At 45.2% G+C, this 18,083-nt stretch overlaps 1 protein-coding gene across 1 annotated transcript in view; it reads left to right on the forward strand.

Annotated features, from left to right (window-relative positions):
• ZNHIT3 (zinc finger HIT-type containing 3) overlaps positions 1-18,083 on the forward strand; it is an 81,691-nt gene that overhangs the window by 23,874 nt on the left and 39,734 nt on the right. Inside the window, exon 5 of the mRNA XM_069759798.1 lies at positions 11,148-11,202. Within this exon, the coding sequence (XP_069615899.1) occupies positions 11,148-11,202 (55 nt within the window). The remainder of the gene's footprint in view (positions 1-11,147; positions 11,203-18,083) is intronic.

The raw sequence follows: 18,083 nt of genomic DNA on the forward strand, positions 1-18,083 counted from the left end.
TGAAGACTACCAACAAATTTTGCAGTATGATGTAGGGCCCAGTGTGAGAAAGCTGGGTCTCCCTCAGAGGTCGTGGGTCTTCCAGCAGGACAATGACCCAAAACACACTTCAAAAAGCACTAGAAAATGGTTTGAGAGAAAGCACTGGAGACTTCTAAGGTGGCCAACAAAGAGTTCAGACCTGAATCCCATAGAACACCTGTGGAGAGATCTAAAAATGGCAGTTTGGAGAAGGCACCCTTCAAATATCAGGGACCTGGAGCAGGTTGCCAAAGAAGAATGGTCTAAAATTCCAGCAGAGTATTGTAAGAATCTCATTGATGGTTACCGGAAGCGGTTGGTCGCAGTTATTTTGGCTAAAGGTTGTGCAACCAAGTATTAGGCTGAGGGTGCCAATACTTTTGTCTGGCCCATTTTTGGAGTTTTGTGTGAAATGATCAATGTTTTGCTTTTTGCTTCATTCTCTTTTGTGTTTTTTCATTTAAGACAAATTAAATGAAGATGATACCAAAGAATGTGTTTGCAATCATTTTCAGGAAGAAACTGAGTATTATCTGACAGAATTGCAGGGGTGTCAAGACTTTTGGCCACAACTGTATGCATGCTACAGATGTTCTAATTCCCAGCACACCCTATATTAAAGATTGTATTTTATTTCTAAAATTTTGCATTGGGTTCACTCAATGTGAGAGGTGAAATCCTCTGAGTTCACTAAATTCATCTTAGATTTTTTCCATTACATTTGAATGTGGCCCTAGTAAATTTTAAAGGGAATCTGTCAGGTCAGCCACTGAATTGAATGCGTGGTACCTAGGAGTACTTGCCTTTATTTCTCTTGGAAGCCATCTGCTTTCAGTCATACATGTGTTCATCTTCTCCTGCTTGGCTGATGGCCTCTATTCTGTGACCTTCAGGTAAGGAGCAAACAGGAAGAGGCAGTGCTGGATGGGGAATAGAGCTGGGGTGGCAGAGGCTTCAGATCTACAATAGCTCTTTATCCTTATTTGCATATCAATTCATATAAATAGTTTGGGGTGTGAAATCCTGCTAATGGGTTCCCTGCTAAAAAGCATTTACACTGTACTTCAGCTTTTCTTGGAACGTTCATTCCCAATTAATTACCCGATGAGAGAGCAAAACACATGTTAAGCTGGCTTAGGCCATGTTCACACAGTGCGTTTTTTACTGCGGAACCGCAGCGGTTTTGCCGCTGCGGTTCCGCAGCTGTTTTCCATGCAGGGTACATAACAATGTAACCCTATGGAAAACAGTCACTGCTGTGCACATGATCCGGAATTTCGTTTAAAAAGCCGCGCAGAATAGCTGCGGCAAAAAAGGAGCATGTCACTTCTTTTTCCTGAACCGCAGCGGTTCTGCACCCATAGACCTCCATTGTGAGGTCAAAACCGCAGTAAAACCCGCAGATCAAAAATATATCTGCGGGTTTTACTGCGATTTGATGTGCAGAACTGCTGCAGCAGGAAGTGCGGGGGAGCGGGCGGAAGTGCGTGGGCGGAGTGTGGCTGCCCCCCCGTGCTCCGATCCCGCCCCCGTGCTCCGATGCCCCCCCCCCAGTGCTCCGATGCCCCCCCCGTGCCCTAATCTCCCCCCCTTATACTTACCCGGCGTCCCGGTGTCCGTCCGGCCGTCTTCTCCCTGGGCGCCGCCATCTTGCAAAATGGCGGGCGCATGCGCAGTGCGCCCGCCGAATCTGCCAGCCGGCAGATTCGCTCCAAAGTGCATTTTGATCACTGAGATATAACCTATCTCAGTGATCAAAATAAAAAAATAGTAAATGACACCCCCCCCCCACTTTGTCACCCCCATTGGTAGGGACAATAAAAAAATTAAGATTTTTTTTTTTTTTTTTTTTTCACTAAGGTTAGAATAGGGGTAGGGTTAGGGGTAGGGTTAGGGTTAGAAAACTGCATAAAAAAAAAGGATCAAAAAACGCATCAAAAAAGGACAAAAAAGGACCAAAAAAAGGACCTGCGTTTTCTGCCAAGAGCTGCAGTTTTTTAAAAAAACAGTCCTGAAAAAAAGGATGGAAATCCTGAACGTGTGAACATACCCTTAAGCGTAATCTTTCTTGGAAACGCATCTTGTTGTAAAAACTTGATGCAATCGTGTTAACAATCCTTTTGTATGCGTGGAAGTGTGGTCGGCCTGTCTATGCATGTTGTTAAAACAACCACTGATTGTCTTGTATGTACCCAATTGGAGTTCGCTTAACCACTTAAGGACCGAGCCACTTTGTAAGTTAATGACCAGGCATAAATTTTGAAATCTGACCAGTGTCACTTTGTGGTAATAACTCTGGAATGCTTCAACGGATCCCACTTACTCTTAGATTTTTTTTTTTTTAATTGTTTGATGACTTCATGATAGTGGTAAAATTTATTCGATATGACTTGTGCTTGTGGTCACATTTATCTGGCACTCTACGCTGTGCACTTACTTTCCATCTAAATCTCTGAATGACGTGATTCAGATGAAACCCCAGAGGGATCCGTTCACTATAATGAGGCAGCAGAGTTACTCTGGACTTCATCTGGCCTCTGTTCAGCAGTTTCCTTATTTTCAGAGGAGCACAAAACTATGGCCACCGGCACTTTTATGCACCCCTAAAGACGCAAACCGCAGGATCATGGGTCTGACAGCGTCCACAGTGCATCAATCTGTCTCATTATAGCGAATATTTCACTGGGGGTTCCTTCTGAATCACGTATTTCAGAGAATTACACGGAAATCTCGGTGTAAGCGCTCGATGCAGAGTGCAGGGATAAATGTGTGCCGAGCCTTACTGCTGTCTTTGGGAGGCAGAATGAACAAGTCAAACAGCAGCTGAAGAATTGGTTTTATTTTTTTACGCTTTTCCTCATGCGGTATAAGTGATTAGGCAACTTTATTCTTCTGGTCGGTGCGATTACAGCAATACCAGATTTAGATGGGGTTTTTTTGTTTGTTTTTGTCTGCTGTCACACTAAAGGCCCCTTCACATTTAGCGACGCTGCAGCGATACCGACAACGATCCGAATCGCTGCAGCGTCGCTGTTTGGTCGCTGGAGAGCTGTCACACAGACCGCTCTCCAGCGACCAACGATGCCGGTAACCAGGGTAAACATCCCGCGCTTAGTAACCCGATGTTTACCCTGGTTACCATGCTAAAAGTAAAAAAAAACAAACACTACATACTTACCTACAGCCGTCTGTCCTCCAGCGCTGCGCTCTGCTTCTCTGCTCTCCTCCTGTACGGTCTGGGAGCCGGAAAGCAGAGCGGTGACGTCACCGCTCTGCTTTCCGGCTCACAGCCAGTACAGGAGGAGTGCAGAGCGCAGCGCTGGAGGACAGACAGCTGTAGGTAAGTATGTAGTGTTTGTTTTTTTTTACTTTTAGCATGGTAACCAGGGTAAACATCGGGTTACTAAGCGCGGCCCTGCGCTTAGTTACCCGATGTTTACCCTGGTTACCAGTGAAGACATCGCTGGATCGGTGTCACACACGCCGATCCAGCGATGTCTCCAGGGAGTCCAGCGACGAAATAAAGTTCTGGACTTTATTCAGCGACCAACGATCTCCCAGCAGGGGCCTGATCGTTGGTCGCTGTCACACATAACGATTTCATTAACGATATCGTTGCTACGTCACAAATAGCAACGATATCGTTAACAATATCGTTATGTGTGAAGGTACCTTTAGACGCTTGTTATTGTGCATCCCCATATTTTGAAAGCTTTAATTACCCCCCCATGACAGCACTATGGAGAGAGGAGATCCGCCCTTCAGGGACAGAAAACCTACAGATAATAAGGGTGGTGCCTCTCCCTTGCATCAGTTGGTTTCCAGTCATTGATGGGGAACCTTCAGTATGGCGTACCTGAAGAGATGAAGTCCAGGCCTGGCCAGACCAATACAGGCAGCTGCGATGCACCTGCCACGGTTGGAGTTTGGGTGTGCTACTCCCGTGCTGGGCTCCTGGATGTCCGATCTGTAGGAAAAACAAAATCCAGCTCACCATACCGACATTCCCAGGAGCTCGGAGCACGGAACCGCTGTGTCAGGGCGTGGACGAACAGGAAAGAGAAGGAGATCCAGCTCAACGAAATAGTGAAAAATCCATAATTTATTTCACTTAAAATATAGTGAAAGGACAAAACATCAGCATACAGAAAAAATTATAAAAACAAGGTCAACGCGTTTCCGGTGACTAAGCACCCTTAATCATGGTTAAGGGTGCTTAGTCACCGGAAACGCGTTGACCTTGTTTTTATAATTTTTTCTGTATGTCCGATCTGTGCATGCGTGGGATGCGCTGCAGCATCAACCCCCTCCCCCCCCGATGAAGCGAGCGGGGTCCCTTCTGCTTTGAAACCAGAAATTGTACAGGGGATGCCTGGTTGCTAAATTCAAATGGAAGGGAGCGGGGGTGAGACGGTCCCTGCAGCCAGTCGTCCCCTGTAGGATGGAGGAGCCAGGACAGCCATGGCAGCAACAGCCAAAAAGGAAAAAAAGGCAGCATGGTTCTTCAAGCAAGCGGAGTACACTTTCCAGCAGCCATTCCCCCCAGCACAGCAGAAGCTCTGGACAAGTTTCCGGCCTCTAAAGGCCCTTCAATGGAACCTTTTTCCTCCTCCAAAATTGGTGATCGCGGCTGCGTCTGATTGGTGAGCGATCTTCGTGAAAGTACACCATGTAATTGAGTCCCCATTCTTTTCATTATACAGGGAGGAAAAAGCTTGGCTAAAACCAAACACAGTAGTTGCCCCATGTGTAAGGGAGAGTTACCTGTCACGTGGGATAAAAGACTTTGCCGTTCGTGCATAGTAGAGGTGCTATGTGAGGAGACCCCAAATGTCGCCTCCGAATTAAACTCAGTGATTAAAATGGAGGTTGAAAGCACCATTAGATCACTCACACAAGGGGATACAGTCAGGGAACAAAAGGTCAGCAAGCACCCCCAATCTGAGTCTATAGGGGTGCGCCAAGTAACTACGTCTTTTCCCTTCACCCCTGACAGCATACCTGAGAGAGGGATCTGCCCAGCTAGGACAGGAAACCTACTGAAATAAAAATGCAGTACCTCTCTCCCTGCTTCAGTTGGGTTTCCTGTCCTGACAGGAACTTTTATGCTGAGACCCGGGTGGGTTGAAGAGTTTTTTTTTTTTTCATACTTGCCTACTCCCGTCCCGGAACTGGAAGAACAGGCAGAGCGCCTATATGCCGGCCTTCGGGTGTTGGAGCCGCCGTCCGAGGGACGTAGTCGGCACAGTCACGGGCCAGGCGGCTCTACAGCATCCGCCGCGCCGTTCCCCCTTTACCTTCTGGCTGCAAGCTCTGTAGTGAGCCTGGCTTCCGAGTGCGCACTCTGCTGGGAATGGGCGTGCCCGCATGACGTCAGTGGGGGTGCGCCGAAGCCAAGATGGCGGTGCCCTGGGCGAAAAAGCCGACCGGGATGCGTGGAGACTTGGTGCATCCTAGCAGGGAGGGGTATCGTTGGGCATCGGAGGAGGTGGAAAGCGCAGTGGATCCCTCTCATAAGGAGGGATGACCACAGAAGAAGCGCTTGTGTCCCGAATCTCCCAATCATGGAGGATCCTAGAGGACAGCAGCAGCAATCGCCTATACCTGTACCTGGTCAACAGCTTGGGTGCACTAAAAGGAGCAGACGTTTGAGTAGCAAAAATGGCAGCCGTCCCAATCAGAGGTCGCAGGACTCCTCAGTATCCAGGAGGGACGTTGTACGTGCTCCTCATCAGCCTCCGAATCCGATACTCTTAATATGACAGCTGGTGGTGAGTGATCTACGAGAATGTCACCTTTTGTTAACAACCCATTACTTGCCAAATTAGAAATGTTCATTTTACGGATTTTTCAGAAAAGAGCGTCCCAATATTCAATTAAAAATGACAATGACATGATTTCCTATTTTGAAAACATTCATTTTACAAACACAACACAAAAATTGGACCTAATTATAAAAATTCTATGTTAGAAGCAAAAGATTTGGCGTCCCAAAAAAATGACATTGGTAGATAATGGGTTAATAGGGGCCATTTTCTGCTTAAATCACTAGGGGCCTAGGAAGGCTAGCGCCAAGAGGCACCAGCCAAGAATGACACTAGGAAAAGCAATGTCCTTCCTAGGATCCCTAACATCTTGTATACCGGTAGTAAGATGGACCCAATTTCACCTGAAGCAGCTACAGTGGTAGGTCCTGTCAGCACAGAGGTCGTTAAAAGGGCATTTAGAGGGAAAGTTACATCTTTCTTTGGCAATAACGGGGACTTCCTGCCTTGGTGGATAGTTAGAAAGCATTTGCCATCAGGGATCCAGTGGTAAGGCCATTGGAGGACATTATCACCTGCAGTAACCACCGATCGACCAAACCGCTGCACGGCCAGCTCTACCCTACCTACTGTATCCTCACCCATCCCTTGTAGATTGTGAGCCCTCGCGGGCAGGGTCCTCTCTCCTCCTGTACCAGTTGTGACTTGTATTGTTCAAGATTATTGTACTTGTTTATTATATATACCTCTCCTCACATGTAAAGCGCCATGGAATAAATGGCGCTATAATAATAAATAATAATAATAATAATTATCACGACGGATGCAAGCAATACCGGATAGGGGGCACATCTGAGGTTTTTCTCGATGCAGGGGACCTGGTCTCTAGAAAGGGATCAGGGTTCGAACTTTAACCCCTTAAGCCCCGAGGGTGGTTTGCACGTTAATGACCGGGCCAATTTTTACAATTCTGACCACTGTCCCTTTATGAGGTTATAACTCTGGAACGCTTCAACGGATCTTGGCGATTCTGACATTGTTTTCTCGTGACATATTGTACTTCATTTTAGTAGTAACATTTATTCGATATAACTTGCGTTTATTTGTGAAAAAAACGGAAATTTGGCGAAAATTTAGAAAGTTTCGCAATTTTCCAACTTTAAATTTTTATGCCCTTAAATCACAGAGATATCTCACGCAAAATACTTAATAAGTAACATTTCCCACATGTCTACTTTACATCAGCACAATTTTGGAACCAAAATTTTTTTTTGTTAGGGAGTTATAAGGGTTAAAAGTTGACCAGCAATTTCTCATTTTTACAACACCATTTTTTTTTAGGGACCACATCTCATTTGATGTCATTTTGAGGGGTCTATATGATAGAAAATACCCAAGTGTGAGACCATTCTAAAAACTGCACCCCTCAAGGTGCTCAAAACCACATTCAAGAAGTTTATTAACCCTTCAGGGGTTTCACAGGAATTTTTGGAATGTTTAAATAAGAATGAATATTTAACTTTTTTTCACACAAAATTTATTTCAGCTCCAATTTGTTTTATTTTACCAAGGGTAACAGGATAAAATGGATGCCAAACATTGTTGTACAATCTGTACTGAGTACGCTGATAGCCCATATGTGGGAGTAAACCACTGTTTGGGCGCATGGCAGAGCTCGGAAGGGAAGGAGCGCCATTTGACTTTTAAATGCAAAATTGACAGGAATTGAGATGGGACACCATGTTGCGTTTGGAGAGCCACTGATGTGCCTAAACATTGAAACCCCCCCACAAGTGACACCATTTTGGAAAGTAGACACCCTAAGGAACTTATCTAGATGTGTGGTGACCACTTTGACCCACCAATTGCTTCACAGAAGTTTATAATGCAGAGCCGTAAAAATAAAAAATCATATTTTTTCACAAAAATTATCTTTTCGCCCCCAATTTTTTATTTTCCCAAGAGTAAGAGAAGAAATTGGACCTCAAAAATTGTTGGCCAATTTGTCCTGAGTACGCTGATACCCCATATATGGGTGTAAACCATTGTTTGGGCGTATGGCAGAGCTCGGAAGGGAAGGAGCGCCATTTGACTTTTCAATGCAAAATTGACTGGAATTGAGATGGGACGCCATGTTGCGTTTGGAGAGCCCCTGATGTGCCTAAACATTGGAACCCCTCACAAGTGACACCATTTTGAAAAGTAGACCCCTTAAGGAACTTATCTAGATGTGTGGTGAGCACTTTGACCCAACAAGTGCTTCACAGAAGTTTATAATGCAGAGCCGTAAAAATAAAAAATCTTATTTTTTCACAAAAATGATCTTTTCGCCCCCAATTTTTTATTTTCCCAAGGGTAAGAGAAGAAATTAGACCACAAAAGTTGTTGTGCAATTTGTCCTGAGTGCGACGATACCCCATATGTGGGGGTAAACCACTTTTTGGGTGCATAGCAGAGCTCGGAAGGGAAGGAGCGCCATTTGACTTTTCAATGCAAAATTGACTGGAATTAAGTTGGGACGCCATGTTGGTTTGGAGAGCCCCTGATGTGCCTAAACATTAAAACCCCCCACAAGTGACACCATTTTGGAAACTAGACCCCATAAGGAACTTATCTAGATGTGTTTTGAGAGCTTTGAACCCCCAAATGTTTCACTACAGTTTATAACGCAGAGCCGTTAAAATAATTTTTGTTTTTTTTTTCGCAAAAATTATTTTTTAGCCCCCAGTTTTGTATTTTCACAAGGGTAACATAATAAATTGGACCCCAAAAGTTGATGTCCAATTTGTCCTGAGTACGCTGATACCCCATATGTGGGGGGGAACCACTGTTTGGGCGCATGGCAGAGCTCGGAAGGGAAGGAGCGCCATTTGGAATGCAGACTTAGATGGATTGGTCTGCAGGAGTCACGTTGCATTTGCAGAGCCCCTGATGTACCCAAACAGTACAAACCCCCCACAAGTGACCCCATATTAGAAACTAGACCTCCCAAGGAACTTATCTAGATGTGTTGTGAGAACTTTGAACCCCTAAGTGTTTCACTACAGTTTATAACGCAGAGCCGTGAAAATAAAAATTCTTTTTTTTTTCACAAAAATGATCTTTTCGCCCCCAATTTTTTATTTTCCCAAGGGTAAGAGAAGAAATTAGACCACAAAAGTTGTTGTGCAATTTGTCCTGAGTGCGACGATACCCCATATGTGGGGGTAAACCACTTTTTGGGTGCATAGCAGAGCTCGGAAGGGAAGGAGCGCCATTTGACTTTTCAATGCAAAATTGACTGGAATTAAGTTGGGACGCCATGTTGGTTTGGAGAGCCCCTGATGTGCCTAAACATTAAAACCCCCCACAAGTGACACCATTTTGGAAACTAGACCCCATAAGGAACTTATCTAGATGTGTTTTGAGAGCTTTGAACCCCCAAATGTTTCACTACAGTTTATAACGCAGAGCCGTGAAAATAAAAATTCTTTTTTTTTTTCACAAAAATGATTTTTTAGCCCCCAGCTTTGTATTTTTACAAGGGTAACAGAATAAATTGGACCCCAAAAGTTGTTGTTCAATTTGTCCTGAGTACGCTGATACCCCGTATGTGGGGGGGAACCACTGTTTGGGCGCATGGCAGAGCTCGGAAGGGAAGGAGCGCCATTTGGAATGCAGACTTAGATGGATTGGTCTGCAGGCGTCACGTTGCATTTGCAGAGCCCCTGATGTACCCAAACAGTAGAAACCACCCACAAGTGACCCCATATTGAAACTAGACCTCCCATGGAACTTATCTAGATGTGTTGTGAAAACTTTGAACCCCCAAGTGTTTCACTACAGTTTACAACGCAGAGCCGTGAAAATAAAAAATCCTTTTTTTTCCCACAAAAATGATTTTTAGCCCCCCAAATTTTTATTTTCCCAAGGATAACAAGAGAACTTGGACCCAAAAAGTTGTTGTCCAATTTGTCTCGAGTACGATGATACCCCATATGTTGGGGTAAACCCCTGTTTGGGCGCACGGGAGAGCTCGGAAGTGAAGGAGCACTGTTTTACTTTTTCAATGCAGAATTGGCTGGAATTGAGATCGGACGCCATGTCGCGTTTGGAGAGCCCCTGATGTGTCTAAACAGTGGAAACCCCCAATTATAACTGAAACCCTAATCCAAACGCACCCCTAACCCTAATCCCAACTGTAACCCTAACCACACACCTAACCCTGACACACCCCTAATTCTAATCCCAACCCTAATCCCAACCGTAAATGTAATACAAACCCTAACCCTAACCCTAGCCCTAACCCTAACCCTAATGGGAAAATGGAAATAAATACATTTTTTTTAATTTTATTATTTTTCCCTAAGGCTAGGTTCACATTGCATTAGGGAAATCCGTTTAGCACTAGCGGATTGCGCTAACGCAATGTCTTTTTAGGTGTCGTGTTTAGTGGTCGCGTTAACGTCCCCGCTCTGGAAGATCGGGGATCGGACCTCGGGCGCGCCGCGGACGCTGCAAGCAGCGTCTGAGGCGCGCCACAAAAGAACGGCACCTTGCTAGCGCGAGCCGAAAATGGCACGCTGTAGCGATGCGCTACACCCGAAAATCACATTGCTGTCAATGGTTGTGCTAACGGACCCGTTGCACGGCGTTAATTGTGACATTTTCGCCGTGCAACGCTGTCCGTTAGCGTTAACCCATTAACGCAATGTGAACCTAGCCTAACTAAGGGGGTGATGAAGGGGGGTTTGATTTACTTTTATAGCGAGTTTTTCATATCGGATTTTTATGATTGGCAGCCGTCACACACTAAAAGACGCTTTTTATAGCAAAAAAGTTTTTGCGTCTCCACATTTTGAGACCTATAATTTTTCCATATTTTGGTCCACAGAGTCATGTGAGGTCTTGTTTTTTGCGGGACGAGTTGACGTTTTTATCACATGGCCCCCTAGTCTGCAGACATGTCCCCCGGCCGCACATGGCCCCCTAGTCTGCAGACATGTCCCCCGGCCGCACATGGCCCCCTAGTCTGCAGACATGTCCCCCGGCCGCACATGGCCCCCTAGTCTGCAGACATGTCCCCCGGCCGCACATGGCCCCCTACTCTGCAGACATGTCCCCCGGCCGCACATGGCCCCCTACTCTGCAGACATGTCCCCCGGCCGCACATGGCCCCCTACTCTGCAGACATGTCCCCCGGCCGCACATGGCCCCTTACTCTGCAGACATGTCCCCCGGCCGCACATGGCCCCTTACTCTGCAGACATGTCCCTCGGCCGCACATGGTCCCCTACTCTGCAGACATGTCCCCCGGCCGCACATGGCCCCCTACTCTGCAGACATGTCCCCCGGCTGCACATGGCGGACCTGTAGGACTGATTTCTCTTCTTCCTCTCTTGCAGTTGCTCTCTGGACTGTTGCAGGACACATAAAGGTATCTCTCTCTCGCTCTCTCTTTCTATCTATGTACTTGTGATGCGATTTTTAGCCCTGTAATCATTAGGGGACATAGCTGTGAATCTGAGGGAACGTCACCTTGCAGTTTCTTATTCCGCAGATCCGGATTCACATTTTTTTCAGGTTTAACAATGAGCAGAAATGATCCCAATAACTAGTAAGATCCAATGTGTGAGGCAGCTCCAACATAAGGTCTCCTGATGGTGCTACAAAAGGGTTAAATGACCCTGAATGTAACTGACAAAATAGAAATAAACTGCTGAGAAAGAATCTGCCTCATGGAAAGGGCTGTCCCTTAGTCCTTGGGTGACGGGGAAAATGGCGTCTGTTGGAGTTGCTAGGGTTGCCATGCAGGACTCTGGGAAAGCCGAATGACAAGGTCCTGAGTGTGCAGCAGCTGGTGGACATGGTACTTGTCACCCACCATTGAAAGCAGCCGTCTGAGACCTCGTGCACACCAGCGCATATCACAATCTGGCATGGACTGACCACAGGTCCGAGCTTACATCCTCCTATGTGGCTAATGCAAAAATCAACTTGTGGGCCTTTACCTTTAGAATATGATCGTGTGTGTGTGTATATATATTTTTAATTTGTATTTTATTAGATATGGCTTTAATCATATGGTGGGGCTGAAACACCCTGCAAAAGCTCTTGTCACTCGTCTGTGCTCTCCTTTCAGTTGGGTGAGCAGGCAGTCTATGGGCTCAATAGAAAGTCCATCCCTTACTCCATTCTGTGTACATGCTCGGGTGGGGGCCAAGTACTCTGCTTCCTGAGTAGTGCACAGACGACCAGTGTCTTGAGCAATCAGTGGTGATCCAGGACACAGCCCCTAATTGAACTGCAGGACATTTCTGAGCCCATCAGACTTGGAGTATGTGCCCATGGTCAGTATCAGACAGTGCTTTGTACGCAGAGCATGTCCACTGCGTCCAAAGCGCTGCCGGCTCTTGAATTCTGGTGATTCCACATTGAACCGTGCAGAATCACCGCGCCCAATAGATTGTACTGGTGACATTTATCTTGTGGACACACTATGGTCTGGAAAGACGCACCACATGTCTGTCTCCGCAGGGAAGCCGTGCGTATACAGTACAGACCAAAAGTTTGGACACACCTTCTCATTTAAAGATTTTTTTTGTATTTTCATGACTATGAAAATTGTACATTCACACTGAAGGCATCTAAACTATGAATTATTATTATTTATTATAGCACTATTTATTCCATGGCGCTTTACATGTGAGGAGGGGTATACATAAAAACAAGTACAATAATCTTGAACAATACAAGTCACAACTGGTACAGGAGGAGAGAGGACCCTGCCCGCGAGGGCTCACAATCTACAAGGGATGGGTGAGGATTAGTGTTGAGCATTCCGATACCGCAAGTATCGGGTATCGGCCGATACTTGCGGTATCGGAATTCCGATACCGAGATCCGATACTTTTGTGGTATCGGTATCGGATACATAGAGATGTGTAAAATAAAGAATTAAAATAAAAAATATTGATATATTTACCTCTCCGGCGGCCCCTGGACTCAGCGCGGGTAACCGGCAGGCTTCGTTGTTCAAAATCAGCGCTTTTAGGACCTGAGAATCACGTCCCGGCTTCTGATTGGTCGCGGGCCGCCCATGTGACCGCCACGCGACCAATCACAAGCCGCTACGTCTTTGAAAGCCATTAACGCGCTCATTTTTAAAAATGAGCGCGTTAATAGCTTGCGGTGACGTCGCGGCTTGTGATTGGTCGCGTGGCGGTCACATGGGCGGCCCGCGACCAATCAGAAGCCGGGACGTGATTCTCAGGTCCTAAAAGCGCTGATTTTGAACAAAGAAGCCTGCCGGTTACCCGCGCTGAGTTCAGGGGCCGCCGGAGAGGTAAATATATCAATATTTTTTATTTTAATTCTTTATTTTACACATCCCTATGGATCCCAGGGCCTGAAGGAGAGTTTCCTCTCCTTCAGACCCTGGGAACCATGAGAATACCTTCCGATACTTGATGTCCCATTGACTTGTATTGGTATCGGATATCGGTATCGGCGATATCCGATATTTTTCGGGTATCGGCCGATACTATCCGATACCGATACTTTCAAGTATCGGACGGTATCGCTCAACACTAGTGAGGATACAGTAGGTGAGGATAGAGCTGGTCGTGCAGTGGTTTGGTCAATCGGTGATTACTACAGGTAGTAGGCTTGCCGGAAGAGGTAGGTCTTCAGGTTCTTTTTGAAGGTTTTGATGGTGGGTGAGAGTCTTGTATGTTGTGGTATTAACACATATGAATTAACACATGTGGAATTATATACTTAATTTCAGTTGTTTCACACTTTTTTGTTATGTCTTATATTCTAGGTTCTTCAAAGTAGCCACCTTTTTGCTTTGATGACTGCTTTGCACACTCTTGGCATTCTCTTGATGAGCTTCAAGAGGTAGCCACCGGGAATGGTTTTCACTTCACAGGTGTGCCCTGTCAGGTTTAATAAGTGGGATTTCTTGCCTTATAAATGGAGTTGGGACCATCAGTTGTGTTGTGCAGAAGTCTAGTGGATACACAACTGATAGTCCTACTGAATAGACTGTTAGAATTTGTATTATGGCAAGAAAAAAGCAGCTTAATAAAAAAAAAAATGAGTGGCCATCATTACTTTAAGAAATGAAAATCAGTCAGTCCGAAAAATTGGGCAAACTTTGAAAGTGTCCCCAAGTGCAGTGGCATAACCATCAAGTGCTACAAAGAAACTGGCTCACATGAAGATCGCCCCAGGAAAGGAAGACCAAGAGTCACCTCTGCTTCTGAGGATAAGTTTATCCGAGTCACCAGCCTCAGAAATCGCAGGTTAACAGCAGCTCAGATTAGAGACCAGTCAATCCCACACAGAGTTCTAGCAGCAGACACATCTCTACAACAACTGTTAAGAGGAGACTTTGTGCAGCAGGCCTTCATGGTAAAATAGCTGCTGGGAAACCACTGCTACGGACAGGCAACAAGCAGAAGAGACTTGTTTTGGCTAAAGAACACAAGGAATGGAAATTAGACCAGTGGAAATCTGTGCTTTGGTCTGATGAGTCCAAATTTGAGGCCTTTGGTTCCAACCACCATGTCTTTGTGCGACGCAGAAAAGGTGAACGGATGGACTCTACATGCCTGGTTCCCACCGTGAAGCATGGAGAAGGAGGTGTGATGGTGTGGGGGTGCTTTGCTGGTGACACTGTTGGGGATTTATTCAAAATTGAAAGCATACTGAACCAGCATGGCTACCACAGCATCTTGCAGCGGCATGCTATTCCATCCGGTTTGCGTTTAGTTGGACCATCATTTATTTTTCGACAGGACAATGACCCCAAACACACCTCCAGGCTGTGTAAGGGCTATTTGACCAAGAAGGAGAGTGATGGGGTGCTACGCAAGATGACCTGGCCTCCACAGTCACCAGACCTGAACCCAATCGAGATGGTTTGGGGTGAGCTGGACCGCAGAGTGAAGGCAAAAGGGCCAACAAGTGCTAAGCATCTCTGGGAACTCCTTCAAGATTGTTGGAAGACCATTTCCGGTGACTACCTCTTGAAGCTCATCAAGAGAATGCCAACAGTGTGCAAAGCAGTCATCAAAGCAAAAGATGGCTACTTTGAAGAACCTAGAATATAAGACTTAATTTCAGTTTTCAAACTTTTTTGTTAAGTATATAATTCCACATGTGTTAATTCATAGTTTTTGAATTTTGGCTGTGCTTTCACACTCTGGTAGCATGAGACGGACTCTACAACCCACACAAGTGGCTGTCTTTGTAGCGCTTGATGGTTTTTGCCACTGCACTTGGGGACACTTTCAAAGTTTGCCCAATTTTTCGGATTGACTGACCTTCATTTCTTAAAGTAATGATGGCCACTCGTTTTTCTTTACTTGGCTGCTTTTTTCTTGCCATACAAATTCTAACAGTCTATTCAGCAGGACTATCGGCTCTCTATCTCTCTCTATACATCTGTCTCGCTATATATCAATCTCTCTCTATACATCTCTCTGTCTCTCTATATATCAAATATATATATATATATATATATATATATATATATATATATCAGTACAGACCAAAAGTTTGGACACCTCATTTAAAGATTTTTCTGCACAACACAACTGATGGTCCCAATCCAATTTATAAGGCAAGAAATTCCACTTGTTAAACCTGACAGGGCACACCTGTGAAGTGAAAACCATTCCCGGTGACTACCTCTTGAAGCTCATCAAGAGAATGCCAAGAGTGTGCAAAGCAGTCATCAAAGCAAAAGGTGTCTACTTTGAAGAACCTAGAATATAAGACATAATTTCAGTTGTTTCACACTTTTTTGTTAAGTATATAATTCCACATGTGTTAATTCATAGTTTTGATTCCTTCAGTGTGAATTTACAATTTTCATTGTCATAAAAATACAGAAATATCTTTAAAAGAGGTGTGTCCAAACTTTTGGCCTGTACTGTATATATATTCCCACCTACAAAGAATGGAGAGGTCTGTAATTTTTCATACACTTCAACTGTGAGACAGAATATGAAAGTAAAATAACACAATCGCATTGTATGATTTACGTAATTAAATTGCATTTTATTGCATTAAATAAGTCTTTGATCACCTACCAACCAGCAAGAATTCTGTGTCTCACGGACCTTTTACTGTTTCTTTAAGAAGCCCTCCTATTCTGCACCAATTACCTGTATTTATTGCACGTCTTTGAACTCTCAATCACAATTCACACTTCAACTTCTCAACCATGGCCAAAACCAAAGATCAGTCTAAGGACACCAGGGAAAAATTTTAGATCTGCATGAAAGAACATGAAAGAAACAGAAAATGATTGTGAATCTTACTCGGTCTGGGACTCCATGCCAGATCTTTGTTGGCGGGGTAATGATGAGTCTGAGAAAGGTCAGGAATCGGCTACACAGGAGGACCTGCTCAATGACCTAAAGAGAGCTGGGACCACAGTCTCAAACATTACCATTACTGACACAGTACACCGTCATTTATTAAAATACTGCAGGGCACACAACGTCCATCTGCCAAACTAGCACATGTCCAGTCCCATTTGACGTTTACCAACGACCATCTGGATCAGGGGTGTCAAACTGCATTCCTCAAGGGCCGCAAACCATTTTCAAGATTTCCTTAGCTTTGCACAGGGTGCTGTAATCATTGTGTGTAGGTGATTAAATTATCACCTGTGCAGTACAAGGAAATCCTGAAAACATGACCTGTTTGCAGCCCTCGAGGAATGCAGTTTGACACCTGATCTGGATGATCCAGAGGAGACATGGGAGAAAGTCATGTCGTCAGATGACTCCAAGACTTCTCCCGTGCTGTGCCAATCCTCTGGAATGCTCTACTCCAAGATATTAGGACCATCAACAATTTGCATAGTTTTAGGCGTTTGCTCAAAACACATTTGTTCAGAGCGGCCTATCACATTCAGTAATCAAAGTAATTTTATGTTTGTGTGTGTAGCACATTCACTATCTCCATCTATCCCCCAACCCCTGAAGATGGCTGGACCATCATTGTAAATACATCATTGTAAATACACACCTGTGCTTTGTATCTCCCCCACCTCATTATAGATTGTATGCTCTCACGAGCAGGGTTGTTTTATTTCTCTTTAATTATTGTATTGTTAACGTTGTTACTGTTTGTGTTTGATAGTGTTAAACTGTAAAGCGCTGCGGAATATGTTGGCGCTATATAAATAAAGATTATTATTATTATTATTATTATGAGAACAAAATATAACTTTTTAGTATCAACCCCACTTGCTGTGTTTGGAGGAAGAAGGATGAGTTCAACACCAAGGACACCATCCCAACCGTGAAGCATGGTGGGGGAAACGTCATATTTTGAAGGTGCTTTTCTGTAAAGTAGACAGGACGACTGCACCGCATTGAATGGAGGATGGATGGGGTCATGTATTGCGAGATTTTGGCCAACAACCTCCTTCCCTTAGTAAGAGCATTGAAGATGGGTTGTGACTGGGTCTTCAAGCAACACAATGACCCAAAACACACAGGGCAACTAATGAGTGGCTCTGTGAGGCCATGTTCACACCATCCTTTTTTTCATGCGGAATCGCCGCGATTTTCCCGCTGCGGGTCCGCAGCTGTTTTCCATGCAGGGTACAGTACAATGTACCCTATGGAAAACAGGAACTGCTGTGCCCACATTGCGGAAAATCGCGAAAAAAGCCGCACTGAATAGCCGCGGTAAAAAAGAAGTACCATGTCACTTCTTTTTGCGGAACTGCAGCGGTTCTGCACCCATAGACCTCCATTGTGAGGTCAAACCCGCAGTAAAACCCGCAGATGAAAAAAATATCTGCGGGTTTTCTGCGGTTTGTGGTGCAGAACCGCTGGAGTGTGGCTGCCCCCCCGTGCCCCAATCCCACCCCCCCGTGCTCCGATGCCACCCCCCCTGCGCCGACGCCCCCCCCCCGTGCCCTCATCTCCCCCCCTTATACTTACCCGGCCTCCCGGTGTCCGTCCGGCCGTCTTCTCCCTGGGCGCCGCCATCTTGCAAAATGGCGGGCGCATGCGCAGTGCGCCCGCCGAATCTGCCGGCCGGCAGATTCGTTCCAAAGTGCATTTTGATCACTGAGATAGGTTATATCTCAGTGATCAAAATAAAAAAAATAGTAAATGACCCCCCCCCCCCCTTTGTCACCCCCATAGGTAGGGACAATAAAAAAATTAATAATTTTTTTTTTTTTCCACTAAGGTTAGAATAGGGGTAGGGTTAGGGTATTTTCAGCCATTTTAACCCTAAAAAACTTCCTAGAAAACACAGACTCTGCATAGAAAACTGCAT

This window comes from Ranitomeya imitator, chromosome 3 (assembly GCF_032444005.1).
Source record: "Ranitomeya imitator isolate aRanImi1 chromosome 3, aRanImi1.pri, whole genome shotgun sequence".
In the NCBI taxonomy this organism is placed as follows: domain Eukaryota; kingdom Metazoa; phylum Chordata; class Amphibia; order Anura; family Dendrobatidae; genus Ranitomeya; species Ranitomeya imitator.